Here is a 23,466-nt window from a genome sequence, read left to right on the forward strand (position 1 = left end):
ACACCAGGCGGCGCTACAGTGACAGAAATCACTGCAGAAATTAGACGCTCCTTCTCCGTTTTCCTTGATGTGATTGTCTTCTAACCTCATTAAACAGAGAAAGGCACAATAATCTGGTTATGTAACAGTTTAAATACATTATCCAACATCGAAACGTCTCATCTATTGTGTGTCAACGATAACAGACACTTTGTTACCTCTGGATTTGTGCATTTGTGTGTATATTTCCAACATAAAAAAAGACCCATTTCTGAATTTTAGTATCATTTTTAGTAATGATGCGTCACGAGCTGTTAGTGTGGACGTGGTGGCCGGAGCGCAGCAGCCCAGCCGCTGACCCCTGGACAAAGTCTTCATCTAAACGTGCGCCATGATTTACAGTCCTCCGTCCTTCCCGCAGAGGTGACCAGCCTCGTTATCTCGTGGAAACAATAAACGGCATTTAAAGGAGCAACCTCGGAAGCCACGCCGCCCCGGTTCCTGTGCGTAATTCGGGGTTTCCAAAGCGCTCCAGTTGCGCCATGCATCCAGATGTGTGTGTTTTTCTTTACGGCGGCGGCGGAGCCTCTGAGCCAATCAGCGCCGCCCGAGGGGCGGGTCGTGTGTGAACTGTTTGTGGATATGGAAAATGGACAATTTATCACGCACATTCATCATTCATTCACGTCCCGACGGGGGGAGCTGCTCCTGTGCGCCGAATTGATCCGCAAATGTCCGGCCGTGGCGTGAAAAGGAAAAATAAGCAGCGAGGAAGAGGAAGAGAAAGAGGAGGAGGAGGAGGAGGAGGAGGAGGTGGAGGAGAAGGAGGGGTGGAAGAGCGCGGCTGGCCAGCCGGTAAGATGAGCTCCGTGTCGGGGGAAGAAGTGGGGATTTTTTTTTTTCATCCCGTAAACGCGTTAATCTGAGAGGATCCGGCGTCGCCGCGCAGTCCTGCGTAAAAATGGATTTCCTCCGTTGCTCCCATCTCGCACCCGTAGTCTGGAGACACACGCGTCACCATTGCAACCCATCTTCATAAACAGGCTGCGCGTTTGCATTTGTTGTCTTGCAAATCAGTGAGGAATAAATTCTCCTTAAACGTGCCTCCCCCCCCGGTCCTCCTCGCGAACAGCACCGGGCGCAGCGTTTGCGCGGCGCACCTTTCTCACTTTCGCCGCTTGTTTGGAATCGGAACCAGCCCTCACGCCAGCATCACCGTCACGTGTATAAATGAGAAGCGCCGTGCGCGCGATGAGGTCAGTGTGTAACCTGAACTCGCCGTGAGAGCGGCAGCCTTTTGTTTGACAGCCGCAGCCTGCTTCTTGGAGCTCCAGGTGGAGCGGCGGTGCGCCTGGAAGAGGCGCGTCCTGCACGCAGGAGACACACACACACACACACACACACACACACAAAGGTGAGCGATATTTGGAGGACAAGACGCGAGGGGGCGGCGGGACACTCTCCACCACGGCCGGTATTATTCTCTGGCGTGCGCGCACAGTGTGTGTGTGAGTGTGTGTGTGTTGTAACTTGATCACACTGTGACGGCTCGTTAACCGGGACCCGCCGCCGCCGAGGGCGCGGGGCGCAGCAGCAGCAGCAGCAGCAGCGGGACAAGAGGACAAGTTTGGTGTCGCGTCCGGCTCGGCGTCACCGGCGGATCAACACTTGGGACAACTGGACCGACTGTCGGAAGTGGATGAACCCGCCGCCACCGACACCTGCAGCGGGGTGTCCGCGCGCTCCCGAGGCAGGTAGGCAAGAGAAGACCAAAACCTGCATTAATGTTGTATGTCCAACATGCACAAGTCTCCATGAACCGTTTGTGGACAGATGGGCTTTTACCCAGCGACCATCCAAGAATATTAAATAACTTTGCCTCCAGTTCAGCTGTCACACTGTTTCCTCTTGCAGAATAGTTGGCTGCATGATAATAAAAAAAAAAAAAAAAAAAATCTGTTTGGTTCAGGACGTGATCGGAATGGGAACCGTTTCCAGAGGAAAAAAACTCTCAAATCAGACTCTTGGTGATTTTTCCAAAAAGACTAGAGATAATAATAGTTTGTACCCAGATGCCCTGGTGGGGTAGTGGTTGGTTCAGCTGCCTCACAGTGACAATCTCCCTGGTCTGAATCCGCCTCTATAGAAACGTGTTGATAATTAGTGCGTCAAAGTGAAGCTTCGTGGTGAAAGAGTCGTGAACTCTGATTTAAAAGTGGAGGGCCTGATGATGCGTGTTGTCATGACTTCACTTCGATTTCCTCCCACAGTCCAAAACCATGGAGCTGATAAGGCTCACCCATTATGCAACAACTGTAGGAGAAGGTTTATTCATTTCGTTTTTTTGACATTTAACTTTATTTTGCCGTCATTAAAATTGCTTTTTATGTTGAGATTGGAGAAATCTTCCTGCCGTAATTCTTTACTTTTCGTGAAATTATTTGCATCACTTAGACTCTTCACCAAAACAAACAAAAGCTTAAAATTAACATTTTCATGTGGTGCTGTTTTACCGGTCCGGCTCAGTTTTGAAAACACACAGTGCGAATGTTTAGAGGCTGGTATTGAGAGGCAAAAAGTTGAGCGTTGTTCATTTTTAACAGACTTTAGTATCGAGAAGAGTTTTGCATGTGTTGGTCTCAATTCGAAGATGCTGCTATTGTGCATGCTCACCACCGCAGTAGTAAAGAGCTCTTCTGCACATGCTCAGTAGAGACGATCGGAGCAACGTTTCCCGACTCCCAGTCGATATCCTCCTGGGACCTGGCACTTTTATTTTGACAGTCACCGTAATAACGATCCAACTTTGTCGTCTGTCCATCGTAGCAGTTCAAATGACTGACAGGTGTAATTCCGGCTCGGTGGGGGCCACGCCTTCACTTTCAGCACCCCCCCCCCCCCCCCCCCCCCCCCTCTTGTTCTTCACCGTGTCAAAGGTAGAATCTCAATAAACCCCGGCTCTATGTCTGTGGCTGCAGAATCCATTCGGAGCCTCCTGCAGGTAATACATGATGGATAAGTAGCGTTATATCACACAGCAGTAAAAGTGGGAGCTCTTTTCAAAGCGCCACACTTTAACATTGAGAGTGCAGAGACCCTACATGACCGCAGCCTCCCAACACTGTCCGAATTCAAAACCCGACGGCCTTTAGACGTTCGCGTTTTTTTCGCCGTCTCTATTCAGTTTCAGGTCTGGCTCGACGGATCCCCGGACCCACAAACCCCACGGACGTACCAGCTTTTCATTTAAGGAAAGATCCTTTCTCGGTTGCTTCACATAATAATGAATTCCTGAGAAATAAACAAGTCTGTTGGAGTTCACTGCACTGAGTGATTACATGTTGTGGGGCCTTTTTTTTTTTTTTTTAATGGGAAATGAATGACTTCCTTGATCCCAGTAAAAGTGCTGTCATTATCACAGATGCATTAAAAAAAAGAAGAAGAAGAAAGGCTGTCTGGAGAGGTCGGATCTTGACAACAAGCCCCACTGGGTTTCATCTGATTTATTGAGTGGCTTTTTTTTTTCCGTAATGGCAACCTCTTCATCTTTATGGGATTTTGCATTTGTGATGGTGCTGCAATAGCCGTCGCGGCGATTAGGAGAGACACAAATCTTCTCTCTTGTCAGAGCAATGGCGGCGATGGACGGTGGGCACGTCTGAGTGTGACGCAGTGGAGCAGTGGGTGGGTGTGCGATTGGGGGGGGGGGCTTTTCTCTGTTCTACCTGGAAATGGTTGATAGTAAATGGACTTTACTTATAGACAGTAGTTCAACAGCCTGCAGCGTTTACACGCTATTAATCACACTCTTCCACTCACATGTCAGTGGCGGCGGCGGCGGCGGCCATGTAAAGCACTCTGTCCATCCGTTGGGAGCAGTTTGAAGGTTCAGTGTCTTGCTCGAGGGCATTCTGTCAGTTGGTAGATGATCGAACCGGCAACCTTCCGATTGAGAGATGTACTTTTTCATGGAGGGCAACTAGTTGGTGCTGTTGGTTGTTTTGTAATGAAAACAACACAAAAATGAATGCGGACAGACGACTGAGTTGGATTGTTATTGCTGCGACTGTCAAAATAAAACGACCAAGCTGGATTGTTATTATGGTGAAAGTTGCGTTTTCTTAAAGCATTAAGTGGACCTCTCAGGGCATGTCAATGCAATCTCACTTTTTAACGCTCTCTAATGTCAAGGTTTAATCGCCAAGGCACAATAGCTCATTCAATAATACAAAATATCGTATAAGGTTATCATGATTTGGACCTTTTGACGCTTTTACAACCGGCGCTTCTTCTTCGTGTCAGACGTCAAGGGCGCACGGCTGACTGTGCCCTGTCTGGAATGTCCCCCCCCCCCCCCCCCCCTCCCTTCCTTATCCGGGGGTCTGATCGTATATATCTCCCCCCTCGGCCTTGTCAAGGTCAGGCCGATCTGATCTGGGTCTTGCCTGGCGGCCGCGAGCTGCACGAGTAAGACGGCGTGCAGGTGGGATGTGCTGCGGGCGGCGGCCGCTTAATAAGGCAGATGGATGTGGCTGGCGGACCATTTCTGCTGTCAGGCGCCCGTCTCTCCATCTGGATGATATCCGCACGTCACCCTCGTGCCCCGATTCCTCGGACCGCAAACGGGAATCGGGGCCCCCTAAGAATTGTTGCTACCCGTCCTGTTCAATCTGGTAATTATCCCTCGTGGCGCTGGAGTGCAGCATATTGTTGAGACATAATTAATCAAGCGGGCTTGTAATTATGTCGGTGTTTGGAACGTGATGCTGGGCGTTCGGCTCGGGGTAAACATCTTATTAATTGTGTCGGGGTCCCTCAGCCTACGCCTATGCCGGCGTGGTTTTATTAACCCGGAGGAGAATGTCTCTTGGCCATATTATGAAAATAGCCTCGTAAAAGAACCGGCGCTTGATTAAGTTTAAGACCGTTATGATTCCAAGGTGGTCGAACTAATGGAAAAAAAAAAATACTTTTAATAGCTTTGTGGAGACAGCGAGAGCGATTGTTCCTCCACACAATGTACAGAAGCAGCTCGTTCTTCACAGACCAACACACACATACGTCTGCTTGTATATGCATAAGGTGTGTGGGAGTGAGGAGCACCTCAATTTCAAAGGGCAACTAGTAGGTGAGGGCAGAAAATAGAACATGGATCAAATCCCAAGCCTTTAATGCAAGTCTGTCAGGGGCTGACAGCCTGTTCTCTTCTAACCTACCCCCCCCCCCCCTCCCCACAGCCTCCCCCTACCGCAGGGTTTCTTTGGTTTGCTACACACTCGCTGATATGACCACAGACAGGCTGGCAAAACCTCACACACTCCTCCACTCCTCCTCCAGGTTCTGCACCGTCAGTCAGCGATAAAAAATTGCAACCCTGCCATTATGCAGGCATTCTCATTCAGGGCAATAAAAGAACCCTCGGTTAATGAGCACATACACAAATTCCTGGCCCGTCTCACCTCCCCTCCGCTCGCACAAAATAAAATAAAAAAAAACCCCCAAAAAACACACGTGGTTTTCAGGAATCAGAGAATCTGTCGTTTCCATGGAAACGGAAATTAAAACTTTTCTGAAACAAAAACGCAGAAACAATGTGTTTTCACTCGAAACAGTGTTGTAAACGCGGCTCGATTCCTCACGTCTACTGAACACTGAGATGCAATAAACACTTCATCCATTAATTTTTATCAGCACCGTCTTATTTATTTATTCTGAGCCTCTATTCTACTTCACAATAAAGTCCATCATGAAGCTGATAATATATAACATTTATTCCAGGATTCTCAAGCTAGAAAAATCTCTAAGCGGATTTCTGTAAAAGACTCAACGACTCTTACTGCAATCCCATGTGGACTCTGCAGTGTAGTATAAGTAAATTATGGGAATTACTTAGAAAATAAGTACAATTTTCAACACTTTGCCATATTGAGTGATGCGTCCTGGAACCAAATACAGTTAAATGTCTTTGTTTTGAAGTCTTTTGCCTTTTCACTCTACGCTGATGATACTCAACTCTCATTCTTTAACCAGAATCGCACTACTTTTAGTAAAATTGAAAACACTGCTACCGAAATTAATGACACTGAGACTCTGAAACACTTTTGACCGGCTCGCGGCTCCACCTCTCTGTGAGTCGGTCATAAAGGGTCACGAGCAGTCGCGGGTTTATTTTCAGCGAAAAGAGTTTGGAACCGCTGCAATAACATAAAAAAAAAAAAAAAAAACACGACGCAGCTATCTGCCGCTCCTCGGGCCTGTAATGACAGAGTCCGGGGTTTAAGTTTAGCTCGGCCGGGCCTTTTCACCTCACCACAAGATTTGTGTTTTTCTCCAGAACGTTCTACTTCGCTGAAGGTATCGCCAGCTTCAGGCCAGCACAAACACACACACTCCAGATGTGTACTTAAGTATAAGTTGAGGCGTACGCTCGCACAGAAAGCCAGTGGAGGGCTGAGCGCCGGCAGTCGCCCGGGATCTGTGTCAGCGTTGGGAGGCGCTGTCATTCAGGTGGACTGGCTTCAGAAGCTAACTATATCATTTGTGGAGAGGAATGGAAATGTGATTTTCCCCATCCAGTGTCAATTTACAACCTGCACTGTGTCTAACCAAATCATTTGAGACATAATAATACTTCTGCTGCTTCTCTTGCAGTGGCGATGACTCTCCCTCCCGGAGAATGACTATAATGGGAGCGGATTTCATTTTGAACATTTGCAGTGTCAGGCGCTCCGTCGCTGTGGCCGACACAGCGGCGAATTGAACAAACAAGGGAGAGGCCAATCCGTCACCCAATGACAGGAGGCTCTTCATAAAAAAAAAAAGATCTCATTGAGCATCAAAAAGAACAAAATAAATAACAGTGACTTTCCGGCAGAAGTCCATCCATTTCAGAGCGAGTCAGTTTTCATTTGCTATCAAGGCCTGCATGACCACAGTGGAACGAGCTGCTGGAACAGACGCGGTTCAGGGGAAACACATTTCCATTCCATTTCCCTGAATGACTTAATTGTGTTTTTCTGTGAAGAACTGAGCAGGTAGGGACAGTGGAGGAAAGCCCGCGAGGCCTTGCCGTCGCCCGTTCGGCATCGATTGTCGAGTCCCCTCCGTGGTCCCTCATTTCAAGCCTCTTTACATTCTCCCCTTTTTCACCTCTTGACTGTCCCAAACGTAATATATTCAAGCAGGAGGTTCTGTACAGGCTGGCGTCTTTGCATGTTCTTAATGGCGAAACATTTCCGGGGAACACGCATTTGTGGGATGAGCAACAGCTTCTTCTGCTATTGAACCCGGAAGCATTGCTGCAGCGGCTGGAGAGGCGCTGTTGCGATTGGAAACATGGGTTAATGCGGGAAAAAAATAAATTTCCCCAAGGGGATTAATAGAGTATATTTAGTACAACAAAGAAATAATCCACTAAACTCAACTTCCATCACTTTATGTCTTCAGAAGTACCTCACTCCATCGTCGATGCTATTTATATTTGAAAAAAGGACCATTTTGTTGTCTGTTGGAAGCATTTTGCCAATTTATTTGTCTGCTCTCACCTTGGTGACTAATACCTCGGATTACTCCGCTCCACGATGAGAGCTGCAGTGGGATTGCTCAGTTGGCATGGCGGTAATGTAATACTCCAAAAAAAAAACAACTAAAAGGGGGCAAAAAGCAAAGGCCGACATCGACGTGATAAAACCGAGAGCTGAAATGTTTGATGCTCTGTTAAAGCGGTGGGCTCCCGCTGACAATAAAAACACCATAAAAGAGAAATATTTATCATAAACCTACTCGTGAAAATTACTCGTCGGCCATAAACGTTATTAAAACTCGCCTAAAGATAATAACTATTTCTGCTTAATGTATTTTGCAGCCGCAGCTCAATGTGGAATCACGTGGAAGCGCCAGTTTTGCGTCGAGTGTCTGAGCTGCCGCGATAAATGACCTTGTTTCATTGACGCATGCACACATGAGCTGCATGTGCCGACTGTCATCGCGCCGCGTCGTTTCTGCGCGGAACCCCGAACGAACCTTCCTCGGAGTGTATTTGCACTCGAGGCGGGCCGACGATCAAAGCGTCCTCTCGTCTGTGATTTAGTGTTGTTTTTCGCCCCTCTTTTTTTTATTATTCCCCTCCTTTCAAGGATGAGGGAGAAATAATTGAAAAATGGAAAACGGCGCGAGTTGTTATTGTTTCTCACTGAAACCCTGCAGTCAGCTGAGGTCTGCGGACAAAACACAAGAGCTGGAATTTCGACTGCAAAACGACACATCTGTCGGTTAAAACTCACCTGTGTCACGACGGTGCGACCGGTGGCTCTAGAGCCACATGGCTCTTTAGTTCCTCTGTATTGGCTCTCACGAAACTTACACATGGAACAAATTTAATCTCATTATTATCTTTTTTTTTTTATTTGCATACTTGGCTTTTTTTTTTTTATTCTCCTGGATAAAATGGTTGAAAAGGTTAAATTTGCACACAAAAAAAAGATTTTTAATAAAGGCTACAAACTTCTAAAATTGCAACAAAAAAATGTTAGAAGGAGAATTGGTGAAAAGAAAAATGAAGCCAAAATGTTTCAAACTGTCAGGAATGTTTATTACAGCGAGAAAACATACAAAAAGAAGGTCGAAAGTTAAAATAGCTAAAACAACCAAACTGGCTGAATCAGTTAAAATGGGCTCACCGTGTTGAAACGGCTCGACCAATTCTAAATTGTTGTCATGAATGTACGTTTAGCAAAACGACATAAATGACTTTGTGACAGAAAGAAGGTGTTAATTTGTTTTGGGAGGTTGGAGGTTCACGTTCCCTCTCAGTGGGTGAACAATCCAGGAGGAAATGGTGAAAAGTGAATTTGCTCTGATTCACCCCCTCCTTGAACCTTCAGGCCCATTTATCCAATGAGCCTTGGGTCTTTTTTTCCCCTCTCTCTCTCTCTCTCTCTCCCTCCCCATAATGACCCATCAGTGGTGTCAGAGGGGACTTTCACCACTTGAGGATGTCGTCAGGTCCGAGCATGCCTCACAAGCTCTCCGGCTCACATTCATCGTGACGGCCTGTTGTTAGAAGCCCGACTCAGTCATTTGTCCTTGGACACAAAAGTACACAGAGCAGCCATCAGCTGAGACTCTCACACACTCGAGAGGGAACGCGATGAAGGATCGTCGTCGTCCGACAACGGCGGTGATATTTTGTCGCGTCGCTCTTTTGAGATCGCGTTCACTCCGCGTATCATCATCCATCAACTTGAAAGCGCGATGCCCCGTCGCCTCGGATACTGTAGTGATTTTGAAATCCATTCACAAGTCGATTGTGGGGCTGCTATTATGTGCTAAATTTGTATTTAATAAAGGGTGTCAAGAGAAGATTTTTGCTTAATAGTGTTGCACTGTGAATTTAGATCCCCCCCCATTGTGTATCCGGCGGTAATAGCGGGACCTCGGCGCACTTAAATCAATGTAAACATCCTTGTGGGACGGTTATTTTTTTGCGACAGCAAGAAGTTGCAGAAACGCGATGGCGTCCTAACGCGAAATAGGTCCGGCGTGAGATTAGATAAGGCATCGGGATCAATTCCTCATGCCCATCATCATTACCATCATTATAATGATACCCTCCATCACTTTTCTATTACACCTTCCTGCCATCGCTATCAATTATCCCTTCAGCCACAAATCACCAGGACAGAGCTCATGCACGTCTCCCACGGGAGTGTATCCCGAGGAAGATGGAGGTCTAATTGCATGCGTTGGTGGACGGGGATATAAAGCACGGGGAGAAGAGGGGAAAAAAAAGAAGAAGAAGAAGAAGAAAAATCAAGAAAGGAAAATCGATGCCTTAACTAAAGAAGCAAGTGAATTATTGATGAGGAACATGTAATGGGATCCCAAGTGTGTCTTTCTCCCCGACCTGAACTGCCTACAGCTCAAACTGACCCCGACGAGACGAGACATGCAAGTGTCCGTTGTCTTTTCCAAAAAAAGATCAAGTTTGACGTATTTCATCCCCTCGCGCATGAGCAGAAAAACGATTTGCCACGACGGCGGCGCGCCTGCGCAGCAGCAACGATTCCACACGGCGACTGAGCCACGATTTCTTTACAAAAAAACAACCAACAGCGCTAGCTTGTGTCTCGGCAGGCTAGCTACACCGGCTTCAGCGTTGCTGCTCTGAAACGGACCTCGTCTTCAAAACTGCCGCTGTGTCAACGCAAAACCTTCCTGAAATGGGACTTTTTGCGTTTTCGTAAATTCGTCCTGACGCCACTTCACCAGCAGTTTGGACTAAACACATCAACTAAAAGGGTTTTACAGTCTAAATGCAGTGAGCTGTAACTTCTTGCACATTGAGAGTGATTGACAGTCAACTCATACCCACTTTACACCTCCATCTTAACTAGTTTTTTTGTGTTGTTAAAGTAAAATATATTGTTTTCAATGGCTCTTTTTACTTTTAGAAAATCAGGTTACAAATGTATGAATTTAAATGTATGTCTGCACAATATTAATTGTCATCACACTATAGATATCCAAGCATTCATGCTGGGGAAATTCCAAAACGATAGAATGTCATATGTGGTTGATTGTGATTCATTTATCTGATGGTGATGGCGGTAATAGAAACACTGAGCGCTGCCCAGCCACTGCCGGTTGCGAATGAGTGGTAAAAGAAATTTCCCCGTTGTTTCTAAGAACGAGTCTGGAAGCAGAAAGAGCCAATCGTTATTGCATATTGCATTTCCAGCTAATATCCCGCGGCCCTCCTCTCTGAGCACATCGCACAGCCATGATGAAAGTGTCACGTCTCCTCTCGCCTTTTTTTTTTTTTTATTCCTCACCCTGGATTGAAGAGAATTGGTTATTTGAACCCGAAAACTAATTTGTGAGAAATTAGAAAGCAAAACGTTCGGTTGGAAAAAAAAAAAAAAAGAAGAATGATTTCAGTCAATGAACCATACATACAAATGAGATTTTTGAGCATGTGTGATGGTCGGGTGCAAGCCATTTGCACACGAATCCTCATTTCCTCTCAGCGTTTGAATTTTGAGGAATTGAGGGGGGGGGGGGGACGTTGTTTACCCACTTTATTTTGGTACGCCGTTTGTTTTCCGCGAGAGGCAACGGGGCAGGCAGAAGTCCTGGCGGGCAGCCGAGGAGGCGGAATGGAGGAATGTGAACGAGGGGAGAGCGAGGAGAGAGAGCGGCCAGGTGAGACCTGAAAGCTGCCTTTGTGTGGTTTAGCTGGCAGCGGGAACACTGTCCTTCACTGTGGGGTGTGTTCTGCACACACACACACACACACACACACACACATGGACATCCACACTGTACGACCTGGGGAGTTGAAGGGGGTCCGTTTGGAAAAACACGAGGCTGAAAAACCGAGTTTGCAAACGTCACAAGAAAAGCATTCAACGACATCCCGGAGCTGCGAAGTCACTCCCCCCCCACCCCACCCCCCTCACCCCCCTCCACGTTTCTCCAAATGCTAAACGAGCTCTTATTTTCTCCTCCGCTGCGTCCGAGCTTGCAAAGCGCCATAACATCTCGCGCGGCCCGCTGCTCCCCAGTTTAGCGTGCCGTCCCCGTTGCATCGCGAGCCTCCAAATAGCCGTACATGTGGCCGTCGGAGGATGATGATGGGGGGGGGGGGGGGGGGGGGATGGTTTTGATGTGAGGCTAATTATGGTTACACACCCGCTTTTTTCCCAGAGCTCTTCTTCCTCGTGAGCTCCAGCTGGAGAGGGCTTCTGACAGCTTCTCCTCCCCAGCTGCGCTCCCCTCCGCCGCCGCCGCCATTTGATTGCATCCGTGGTGTTCGACGTGCATCGAAAGTGATTGCGGTTGCAGATTACATATGTTCTAAAATCAAATTCCATCCACGTGAAAGCGTGTATCCCTCAAGGCTCTGCAAGCGGGGTTTAGTACGAACGCCTATCGAGGCAGCTGCTTTCGGCGGCTAATCCAAGTGGAAGTCTCGGGCGTTTGTGTGCTGATGTGTGTTCCTTGTTTGTTTACTCCTTCTCCCCAGGAGGGGCCCTGCAGACGGCAGTCGCGCCAGGCACTATGAGGCAGCAAGCTTGGCCCGCGAGAGCGGAGAAATCACCCTGCATCACTCTCAGCCAGGCCGGACGGCGGAGGAAAGGCACACAGCAGCAGCAGCAGCGGCGGCGCATGCTGAACTAGAGACCGTCCAACACATCTGAGAGTACAGTGGAGGACACATGGGGGAAATGCAGTGGGCGACTCCAGTGACTCGGATCGCATCAGTGTGAATGGCAAAGTGGACTGGGCCACGCTCAGAGGCAGTGATGTCCTTGTTCACACGTTGTCCCCCGTTAGAAGCCCCCTGTTAGAAGTCGCGAGCGAGAGAGCGAGAGAGAGAGAGAGAGAGAGAGACAGAGCGGAAAGAAGAGATCCGTGACAAGCCCCCATGCAGGCGCGCAAGAAGTACGTCCTGCTGGGCTTGTGTGCTTGCTGCTGGCTGGTCGTCTTCTACTGGGGCGGGGGGGTCCAGCTGCGTCTGCTGCGCCTGCTGACGCGCCAGCGGGGGGAGGTGGTGCGCCCCTGGCCCAACTGGACCGACCGGGCCTTCCTGCCCCGCTATGCCCACCTGGACGAGCTGCAGACGGACCCCGGGACGTCCGAGTCGCCGCGCCAGCGGCGCCAGGCGTGGTCGGCCGTCTACAAGGACGGCCGCTGCCGCATGGAGACGTGCTTCGACTTCTCCCGGTGCCGCCGCCGGGGGAGGGAGGGCTTCCGGGTCTACATATATCCGTCGGAGAAGAACGACCGGGTGTCGGAGAGCTACCGGAAGATCCTGACGTCGATCGCCGAGTCGCGGTACTACACGTCGGACCCCCGCGAGGCGTGCCTGTTCGTGCTGGGGATAGACACCTTGGACCGGGACCAGCTGTCAGGGCAGTTCGTGCCCAACGTGGACGAGCGCATCCGCGGCTACCCGCTGTGGAACGACGGGCGCAACCACCTGGTCTTCAACCTGTACTCGGGCACGTGGCCCAACTACACGGAGGACCTGGGCTTCAACATGGGCCAGGCCATCTTGGCCAAGGCCAGCCTGAACGCCGAGCACTTCCGGCCGGGCTTCGACGTCTCCATCCCGCTCTTCTCCAGGGACCACCCCCAGAAGGGCGGCGAGCGGGGCTGGCTGGTGCGGAACGCCATCCCGCCGCGGAGGAAGTACCTGCTCATGTTCAAGGGGAAGCGCTACCTGACGGGCATCGGCTCCGACACGAGGAACGCCCTGCACCACATCCACAACGGGAAGGACATCGTGTCGCTGACCACGTGCCGCCACGGGAAGGACTGGGAGAAGCACAAGGACGCCCGCTGCGACCACGACAACCTGGAGTACGAGAGGTAAGGCGGTGGACGTGCGGTGCGCGCAGTGTTTTCGAGATGAATAGTGGAACGCCTCCGTTCACGCAGCGACAGTGCTCAGAGTGCTTCTGCACATGCTCAGTAGATGGGCAATAACAACGTTTGCGCCAGAGTGGCAGTTTTATACGGATGTCCGTGTTCTGCCATCGTTAATCTTTTCTTTTTTTTTTTTTGTTCTTTTCTGAAACAAAAACACAAAAAACGATGAAACATTGCGGGGTAAACCGGGTCTCGCAGGAAACCATGTTAACTGCTGTTTTTTTCTCCATTTATGACACACAGCGGCGATGTTCTACTTGCCTCTTTCTTTAAACTTTACATTCCCTTTTATTCGGTCTCTCAGAAGTCACTGATTCCCTCACAAGCGGCGTCGGCGTCCCGCTGGTTATTTTTGTCTCCCTTTCATGGCCGCACAGTTTTCGACTGTTTGAGTTTATGATGTTTGGCGTTTTGCTTTGGAGATCAAAGATTTCAGACTCGGTCTCGAGTCTCTGGAAATTTACTTTCAGGTCACTTTTTTTTTTTTACAGCGATCCTCTCGTTCTCTTATTGGCGCTGTTAGAAAATACAGTGGTTGGAGCGCGACGCTGCGCGTGACCCTGAGCTGCTCGATTCAGTGTGTAAGAACATCTGAGGGGAATTTAAACGGCATCAAAAGATGCACTTCTTGACATTGTGCTTTTTTTTTTTTTTTTTTTTTTACAATTGCTGCAGTTTACAGCAGAAACTAGAATGCAAACAATGCCAAATTCTTTAAATAGGCTGATTTACTATTAAAAAAGCAATTGACTTTAGCATATGTGGCCTTTTGTTGGGGTTTTGGAAGCCGCAACCATATGAAATATTTTTTTTTTCACTTCAGCCCAGGGTGATGTGATGCATTGGCCTTTTTCACTCTCAGTGGTTTAAGAATCATTGTTGAGTCAAGGATAAAAAAAAAAAAAGTTTTAGGGATAGCGGCATAACGTTCCTGTTCAGTTACCAAATAGATTCAAGAAAAGTAAGTTGTGCATTCATTTGAACCATTTCAGTCTAATACGTCACTTTAACAACGTTTAAAATCGCATCAGTTAATAGGAAGTCAAATGTTGACGCAAGTATGATATTTTGACATTTATCAGTTTTCAGTTGCACGTCGGAACCTGAACTCGTGTAGTAAGGAAAGTCTATTTATGTCACATATATCCAGTTCAACGTCTCTGAAGAGGTGTAGGGTATTGAGTCAATACCTCACAAACGTTCCAGTAATCGCAATGCATTGATTATAGCAATCAACCACTTTTCTGTATGTGCCAGAAGTAGTGGGGTTACAGTAATGCTGTAGATTTTAATCCTTTATTGTTCAATAGTGTCGATTTACTACTCATTTATTTTTATGGAAAAATCCCGATGGCCTTTTTCCTCAAAATATCCCAGATATACAAGCATATGTTCACTTTACCTTACATTTAGTGTTATGCATCCAGATGAACACAGAATTGGCTGCCTACTTGCGTTTTATTTCCACAGTGTAATCAGCAGCCAAACAGCAATTTTTCCACTACATTGTTGTTGTTTTGTTATGATCATGAAGCCAGAATTTAAAGCCTATCTTTACTCACTTATTCACAATGTTGAAACGGCATCTGATTGACTTCAATCAGAATTTATTTATGAAGCGGTTCTCAGATGACAGGACGCAACACAATACAAAGAAGAATCCATCCCACAGAGAAAAGCTCAGTAAGACTTTAGGAATATTGTAAATTGGTATTAAAAAGTTTAAACACAATAGAGTGGCTAAAGTGCAAAAATATAAACCCAATAACAATAATAATTATAATAATAATACATGTTGCTATATGTTTGCTATATGCAAAGTCACAGTAGCGAGAAAAAGTATTAATCAAAATAGATCAGTGAATAAATAGATGAACATACAATAAATATGCGACAAAGCAGAGGGATATTTTATCTTAAGCAGCCAAATGATGGAAATATAAATATTGATCATATCAATACAAAATTAATACAAATATACATTTAGATTAAATGTACGAAACATCCATTGAAATTACCCCGCCAAAAAAGTATTATTGAATTAAAAACCAAAACGCAATATTAAGTTAAAGGGACAAAAACATCAAATTAAGTTTAACAGCTCTACTTAAGAGCTCTACTTCGTAACGTGAGGCTTTTGCAGAACATGTATGGATTCCGCCGAAAGAAAGAATGAAGGGAGAAAAAAGTTTTGAGTTTCACTCCGACTGCATGAGACAAAAAAGAAAAATTGGACGGCGTCTCTAAACTCTGGTAATACTCTTATGAAACAATGGAGCGGGAGAGATAATTGAGGTTTTTGAAAGCAGTAATCCCTCGTTCGATTCGCACATCCAAACGGAGGAGTGCAAACTCAAAGTGGGGAAAGTAGTTCAAAGATGCTGTGAGCGTCTTTTTTTTTTATTCTCCATTTTCTATTGGTTCTGATGGAAGCGCCTTCAGGACTGTTTATGTTGGGCCGGCCGGCGGAGGGACGGACGGAGCTGCTCAACGTCGTATGAATGAGCTCATTTATTCCACACGGCTCAACGCTCCGACACCCGGGTGGGCAGGGGGGGGGGGGCAGGGGGGGGGGGGGGGCGTGGGGGTCCCATGTGGTACTCTGCGGTAGATTTGGAAACGACTCTGAGGTTGTAAGAGTGTGAATGGGGAAGGCGGTGAGAGAGAGTCTGTAAGGAAAACACGCCAAAATAAAAGCTGGAGGATTTTATTTTTTTTTTCCTATCGCCTTTTGTGTGAAGTCTCTTTCCCTGGAAATGGGAGGTTTTTAGAGGGCGAGAGAGAGAGAGAGAGGTGTGAGGAGGAAGGAGGGAGGGAGGGAGGGATCATCTCTTCTTCCTTCGAAGTTTAAGCGATTTCAAGCGAAAACGCGAAACTTTTGTCTTTTTACACGACAGCGGTGTTCCGATCCAGAGTAAAAAAGATTCCTATGGGGAAACTTTTTGAAAACCCTCCACCTCCATCAACGGCGGAGGCCTTGAGTGACGGTTCTTCTGAAGATGCACGAGTCGATGGACGGCAACAAACATGGCAACGACTCCCAGTCATCTTTGTAGTTGAGAGCCACCGTCACCCATTGTTAGCGTTTGCAGCATTTTATTGTCGGCGCATGTTTCTGTAATTTCGTTGCAAAAAAAACCCGGCATGCTCACTGCATCATTCCCAGTGTTTTTTTTGCCAGTAAAACTTTTCCTGAGGGTCCAACCCCCCTGGGGTGTGGACCGCAAATACAGTTTATGAGCAGGAATCTACATCTAAATTTCTACGTGCTCTGTCTGCTTCTGCGTTTTTGGTGTGTTTCGGTGAGTCACAGCGCCCCTAGAGGCCTGGCATGTGTCCTACACGCCCCGAAGTCTCGTGTCACCCTAAAATAACGCATTGAAACGGGGCCTCGGTTGTCCACTGCTCCTCCCCCCTGGTAGAACGTCTGCAGAAACCCGCCGGCGGCGAGTCTGTCACCCGTCCAGCCTGCATGTGTGTGTGTGTGTGTGAGGCTCTTACAAGGTGGCACCAGGTTAATGAGCACATGCAGCTGCTACACCAGCAGATTAGCCTTGAGGGACCTGGACAACCAATAACCCGAGCAACCTGGAGACAAAGAGCTCAAGGAGGAGGAAGGGTGGGGGAAGAGGGACAGATTGAGGAATCAATACTGTCATGGTGGGTTTTTTTTTTTTTTCTCCGCTGAGATTACAGCCTGAATATTCCAGCGTCCAGGAGGTTAAGCGGCTCAATGAGTAGACCTGTAAACGCTTTGCTTTTCAGTGTGACGCTTTCTTGTCTCGACATTAACTTTGAGCGCAACTTTAGCAAAGTCGTTATGGAACCAGAACGGTTGCGTGGATACAATCTCGTTTGATGCCGCAGTACGAGTCAAAGCGCCGCCGTCAGGCGCCCAGAGACCATTCTTTGCGAGAAACAAAGCCATTTATATAAATATATATGGACACATACTAGATGTATGAGAGACATATAAAACATCAATTAGAAATAATATGTAAAAGTACATTTTACAGGCGTTTATTTTCTCAAAACAAATTTGAACGACACGTCCCACAACCTTCAAACTGCTTCACTGATTTTCCCAGAGTAGGAGTACAGGCAGCAAGACTGGCCCTGTTTGTCCTGATTCCGTCTCCATGGAAACGGGGGGGGGGAAACTCTAATTATTATAAAAACGCAGACTTTGACCCCGTGGAAATGGGACAAAACGCAAACTTTTCAAAAACGCTCCAACTCTGTGTAAACAAGGGAGGTAGAAATAAAAAATTTTAAAACTTTTTGGAAAAAAAAGTTTTTTTTATTTTTTGGAAAAATGCTCTGACTCTTTTTAAATGGGGGGGGTAAATACTTCACTGCTACACGTCTGTCAGTACTCCCATTGTTAATGTTCATTGCGTGTTCTTGTCTGTGCAGCGCCAACTAGTGGCCCAAAAAAGAAAACCACATTATGTTCAAAACGCTGCGTTTTTCTTTTTTTTTGGTGCATTTTTATGAATTGAAAACGCTAAAAGCGATGTCATTATTTAATGACCGGTGTAAACGCGGCCTTGGTATGTGTGGTTTGGCGACGTCGTCCCCACGGTGGTCAGCGGATACTTTTAAATCTCTTTCTGTTAACGCAGACCTAGAAACCAAGAAAAATCCCATTTAAACTCTGAAGAAATCTGAATGGGGACAGAAGGAGCCTGGAAATAATTCGTTAGGTACCATTGAATCGGTGCACATGTATGTATTTATATAAATAAAAACGGCGAAAGGACTGAGGGACGCCGTGGGCGAGTTGTGCAGAAAGTACGAATGAGCCGGTTGCGGGAGGGAGGGTGAGAAAGAGAGGGAGGGTGAGAAAGAGAGGGAGGGTGAGAAAGAGAGGGAGTTTTGGAAGCGAGGCGAGGGAGAAGCCGCGCTGCAGCCTAATGGCCTAGTTTCCTTCACTTTAGAGAGTTCTGGGAGAAAGGGAAGGGGAGCGTGCATTTCACAGTGAATGTAAATGAGCAAGAGTGTGAACAACACGGTGAGGAGGGGGGGGGGGGGGGTGGGGGTGGGGGGTGGGGGGGGGGAGGATGTGTCAAGACGCACAAAAGACACCGCGGGAAAACAAAACGGCTCTCCCGTTCCTCCCCGAGGAGGTGGAGGTGTCTACGGAATCCAAACGGAGAGATGGATGTCCTGCGAGGATGAAGGTTGAGTAATGGCCGAACGCCGCTCCGCTCTGTTAGTCTAAAACGTGTACAACAAGGCCGCCGGTTGGAAACCGGGGGGGGCGGGGATGGGGGGGGGGGTCATTATTCATGACGGCAGAGACTCAAGGTTGTGAAAGCGTGAGCGACCCCGACTTTAAAAAAACAAAACAAAAAACAAAACCCCTCCGTTGGTGTCGGGGGGTGAACGCAGCATACTAAGCGGCGAAGGACAGGAAATGCTTTCGGAATGCAATAATGCAAGTCAAACTGGGGAGGTGCAGTCGTTTTACGTGGAAATGTAGCTTGGTGAAGCTCGCGGTTTCATCCCAGATAGACGAGTCCCAGCTAGACGACTTGTAAAGTCAATTATTTGTAACATATCAGTGACCGAGGATGAATGGGAGTGTATTTCAACACATAAAGACACGGAGTTAAAAATCGCAGTGGGGGAAAAAAACACTTGTCGTCTAACTGGGAATCGTCTATCTGGGAAAAAAACACGGTTATCTAACTGGGAATCGTCTATCTGGGGAAAAAACACTGTCGTCTAACTGGGAATCGTCTATCTGGGAAAAAAAACACTTGTCGTCTAACTGGGAATCGTCTATCTGGGAAAAAAACATGGTCATCTAACTGGGAATCGTCTATCTGGGAAAAAACCACTGTCATCTAACTGGGAATCGTCTATCTGGGAAAAAACCACGGTTATCTAACTGGGAATTGTCTATCTGGGAAAAAACCACCGTCATCTAACTGGGAATCGTCTATCTGGGAAAAAACCACTGTCATCTAACTGGGAATCGTCTATCTGGGAAAAAACCACTGTCATCTAACTGGGAATTGTCTATCTGGGGAAAAAACACTGTCGTCTAACTGGGAATTGTCTATCTGGGGAAAAAAACACTGTCGTCTAACTGGGAATCGTCTATCTGGGGGAAAAAACACTGTCGTCTAACTGGGAATCGTCTATCTGGGGAAAAAACACGGTCATCTAACTGGGAATCGTCTATCTGGGAAAAAAACCTGTCATTTAACTGGGAATTGTCTATCTGGGAAAAAAAAACCTGTCATCTAACTGGGAATTGTCTATCTGGGAAAAAAAACCTGTCATTTAACTGGGAATTGTCTATCTGGGAAAAAAAAACCTGTCATCTAACTCGGAATTGTCTATCTGGGGAAAAAAACCACTGTCATCTAACTGGGAAAAAAAAACTCTGTCATCTAACTGGGAATCGTCTATCTGGGAAAAAAACACTGTCCTGTAACTGGGAATCGTCTATCTGGGGAAAAAAACACGGTTATCTAACTGGGAATCGTCTATCTGGGAAAAAAACACTTGTCGTCTAACTGGGAATCGTCTATCTGGGAAAAAAAACCTGTCATCTAACTGGGAATTGTCTATCTGGGAAAAAAAAAACCTGTCATCTAACTGGGAATTGTCTATCTGGGGAAAAAAACCACTGTCATCTAACTGGGAAAAAAAAACTCTGTCATCTGACTGGGAATCATCTATCTGGGAAAAAAACACGGTTATCTAACTGGGAATCGTCTATCTGGGAAAAAAACACTGTCGTCTAACTGGGAATCGTCTATCTGGGGAAAAAAACACTTGTCGTCTAACTGGGAATCGTCTATCTGGGAAAAAAACATGGTCATCTAACTGGGAATCGTCTGTCTGGGAAAAAACCACTGTCATCTAACTGGGAATCGTCTATCTGGGAAAAAACCACGGTTATCTAACTGGGAATTGTCTATCTGGGAAAAAACCACCGTCATCTAACTGGGAATCGTCTATCTGGGAAAAAACCACTGTCATCTAACTGGGAATCGTCTATCTGGGAAAAAACCACTGTCATCTAACTGGGAATTGTCTATCTGGGAAAAAAAACCTGTCATCTAACTGGGAATTGTCTATCTGGGGAAAAAACACGGTCATCTAACTGGGAATCGTCTATCTGGGAAAAAAACACGGTTATCTAACTGGGAATTGTCTATCTGGGAAAAAACCACCGTCATCTAACTGGGAATCGTCTATCTGGGAAAAAACCACCGTCATCTAACTGGGAATTGTCTATCTGGGAAAAAAAACCTGTCATCTAACTGGGAAAAAAAAACCTCTGTCATCTGACTGGGAATCATCTATCTGGGAAAAAAACACGGTTATCTAACTGCGAATCGTCTATCTGGGAAAAAAACACTGTCGTCTAACTGGGAATCGTCTATCTGGGAAAAAAAACACTTGTCGTCTAACTGGGAATCGTCTATCTGGGGAAAAAACACTGTCGTCTAACTGGGAATCGTCTATCTGGGAAAAAAAACACTTGTCGTCTAACTGGGAATCGTCTATCTGGGAAAAAAACACTGTTGTCTAACTGGGAATCGTCTATCTGGGAAAAAAACACTTGTCGTCTAACTGGAATCGTCTATCTGGGAAAAAAACACTGTTGTCTAACTGGGAATCGTCTATCTGGGAAAAAAACACTGTTGTCTAACTGGGAATCGTCTATCTGGGAAAAAAACACTGTTGTCTAACTGGGAATCGTCTATCTGGGAAAAAAACACTGTTGTCTAACTGGGAATCGTCTATCTGGGAAAAAAACACTTGTCGTCTAACTGGGAATCGTCTATCTGGGAAAAAAAACACTTGTCGTCTAACTGGGAATCGTCTATCTGGGGAAAAAAACACTTGTCGTCTAACTGGGAATCATCTATCTGGGAAAAAAACACTTGTCGTCTAACTGGGAATTGTCTATCTGGGGAAAAAACACGGTCATCTAACTGGGAATCGTCTATCTGGGAAAAAAACACGGTTATCTAACTGGGAATTGTCTATCTGGGAAAAAACCACTGTCATCTAACTGGGAATCGTCTATCTTGGAAAAAAACACTGTCCTGTAACTGGGAATCGTCTATCTGGGAAAAAAACACGATTATCTAACTGGGAATCATCTATCTGGGAAAAAAACACTGTCCTGTAACTGGGAATCGTCTATCTGGGAAAAAAACACGGTTATCTAACTGGGAATCGTCTATCTGGGAAAAAAACACGGTTATCTAACTGGGAATCGTCTATCTGGCAAAAAAAACACTGTCCTGTAACTGGGAATCTTACATTTCTTCTTACAGTTTGGAGCATGAAAAAAAAAAAAAGGTGAATAGGCATCGGGAAGGAAAAGTGCCGGTAATGATAGCTGCTGGCGTGCACAGTCAAAAAAACACCAAAAAAAACAAATAAATAACAGGCAGCACAGTCACTACTTCCACTCCATCTAGATGAACATGTGGGTGTGTTCCTGCAGAGCGCTGAATCTGTGAACGCCAGACGAGCGAGAGTGCGATTTCACATTCTTCTGGCAAGCCAAATAAGAAATGCTGCAGCCCGCTGTAATTAGGGCCTGTGAAATTATACCTCTGAAGTGTGTGTGTGTGTGTGTGTGTGTGTGTGTGTAGATGGGTCTCTGCTGTCTCTGTTTAGAATACTTGGAAACGAGCGGCGGCCTTGTGATTCCCTGGCACTGCTGCACTCCGTCCTCCGTCCTCCGTCCTCGTCCTCGTCTCCAGCTCACGTCTTCTCTAATCCCACACATCAGTCTTCTGTCCTCACAATGCTTTTGTCAAGTTGTGTCACATGCACTTAGTTAAGCGAGCGGCAAAGGTTTGCACCCGAAGGTTTTGCGATTAATCCGCCAGATCTCCTGGTTTTATATCTGCCCGAAAGCTATGACAATCTTTTTTTTTTTTTTTTTTTTACACTGACAATGGATCAAATGTGAAACGTCAAAGGACTCAATCCCCTCAGAGATAATGAGCAAAGAATTCAGGTTTCAATGAGATTTAACATATTTGTCATTTTCCTTCACAATTGTTTGGTCTTGCAAATTAAAAAAAAAGACATTTTCTTTTCAACTTTACATGTTATTATGGTTCTGTTTTACTGGTCACTCAGGATGTAATTAGACAACATGTTGAACCCTGGAATGAAATGCGATTTCAGAAAATACAAATAGATGACGCCCACGTGAGAAAGGGTTTGTGCGAGCGGAGTTCTTCCCTTACTATAAGATTTTACAGTGTTTTTTTTAACTTTTCACCAACTAAAAATTGCATCAAGAGCTGGTGTAAATTACATTTGTAGTAATTCACACATTGCACATTCACCGCTGTTTCCATCGGCGGTGTTTTTAACATTTAATTCTAATTTCTCGTGGACTTTTGCGCTTCTGCACATCCAACTTTGCCCGGTTGCCTCCGCCGACCACATAATGTGACGTCCACCGTCAGAACGAGACATTTAATTATGAAAATGTCTGGTTTCACTTTGCCTTCCTTGTGGGAACTTCCTGTCTGGCTCCCTCTCGCCAGACTCCGTCTAGAAATAGACTTGCTTCCCATTGTCCGGAGGGGGTGAACCCGACCGGCTCTGGGACCAGCATTGTTTAAGAATGTCTGCAAATCACATCATCCCGGGGAAACGCCTGCCCGGACGCTGCAGGGTTTGATCAGATTGGCACCGGCAGCGTTCCCTGGGATGACTTCTGTCCAGTTTGGAAAGATCAATGTCTTTAACGGGAGATGACAGGATGCATCGGAAGGTATCGTACTAAGGGGAAGCCAAAAGATAAACAGATGGGTGAACTTTATTTGAAATATAAATCAAAATACAGAGCCGACGTCATTCGAAATGTATAATTAATGTTTTATTTCTTACCGCACCAAATACAGGAAAATAAACCAGCAATTCCACATTCCAGGGAAGCACCGATCTATCTTTAAAACCTCAGAATCACTTTTATTAATTCATGGAGAAACGATTTATCAACGCAGCACAAACTGGAATTTTCCAGCAAGACAAACGATTGGGACTATTTTC

General features: G+C 46.4%; 1 protein-coding gene across 1 annotated transcript in view; it reads left to right on the plus strand.

Annotated features, from left to right (window-relative positions):
* The first annotated feature begins 849 nt into the window (after window positions 1-849).
* The window catches only part of ext1c (exostoses (multiple) 1c), a 97,683-nt gene continuing 75,066 nt past the window's right edge, over window positions 850-23,466 (plus strand). Inside the window, exons 1-2 of the mRNA XM_080516379.1 lie at window positions 850-1,733; window positions 12,005-13,353. Of these exons, the coding sequence (XP_080372505.1) occupies window positions 12,407-13,353 (947 nt within the window). The 5' untranslated portion in view covers window positions 850-1,733; window positions 12,005-12,406. The remainder of the gene's footprint in view (window positions 1,734-12,004; window positions 13,354-23,466) is intronic.

This window comes from Blennius ocellaris, assembly GCF_963422515.1.
Source record: "Blennius ocellaris genome assembly, chromosome: 20".
NCBI lineage: Eukaryota > Metazoa > Chordata > Actinopteri > Blenniiformes > Blenniidae > Blennius > Blennius ocellaris.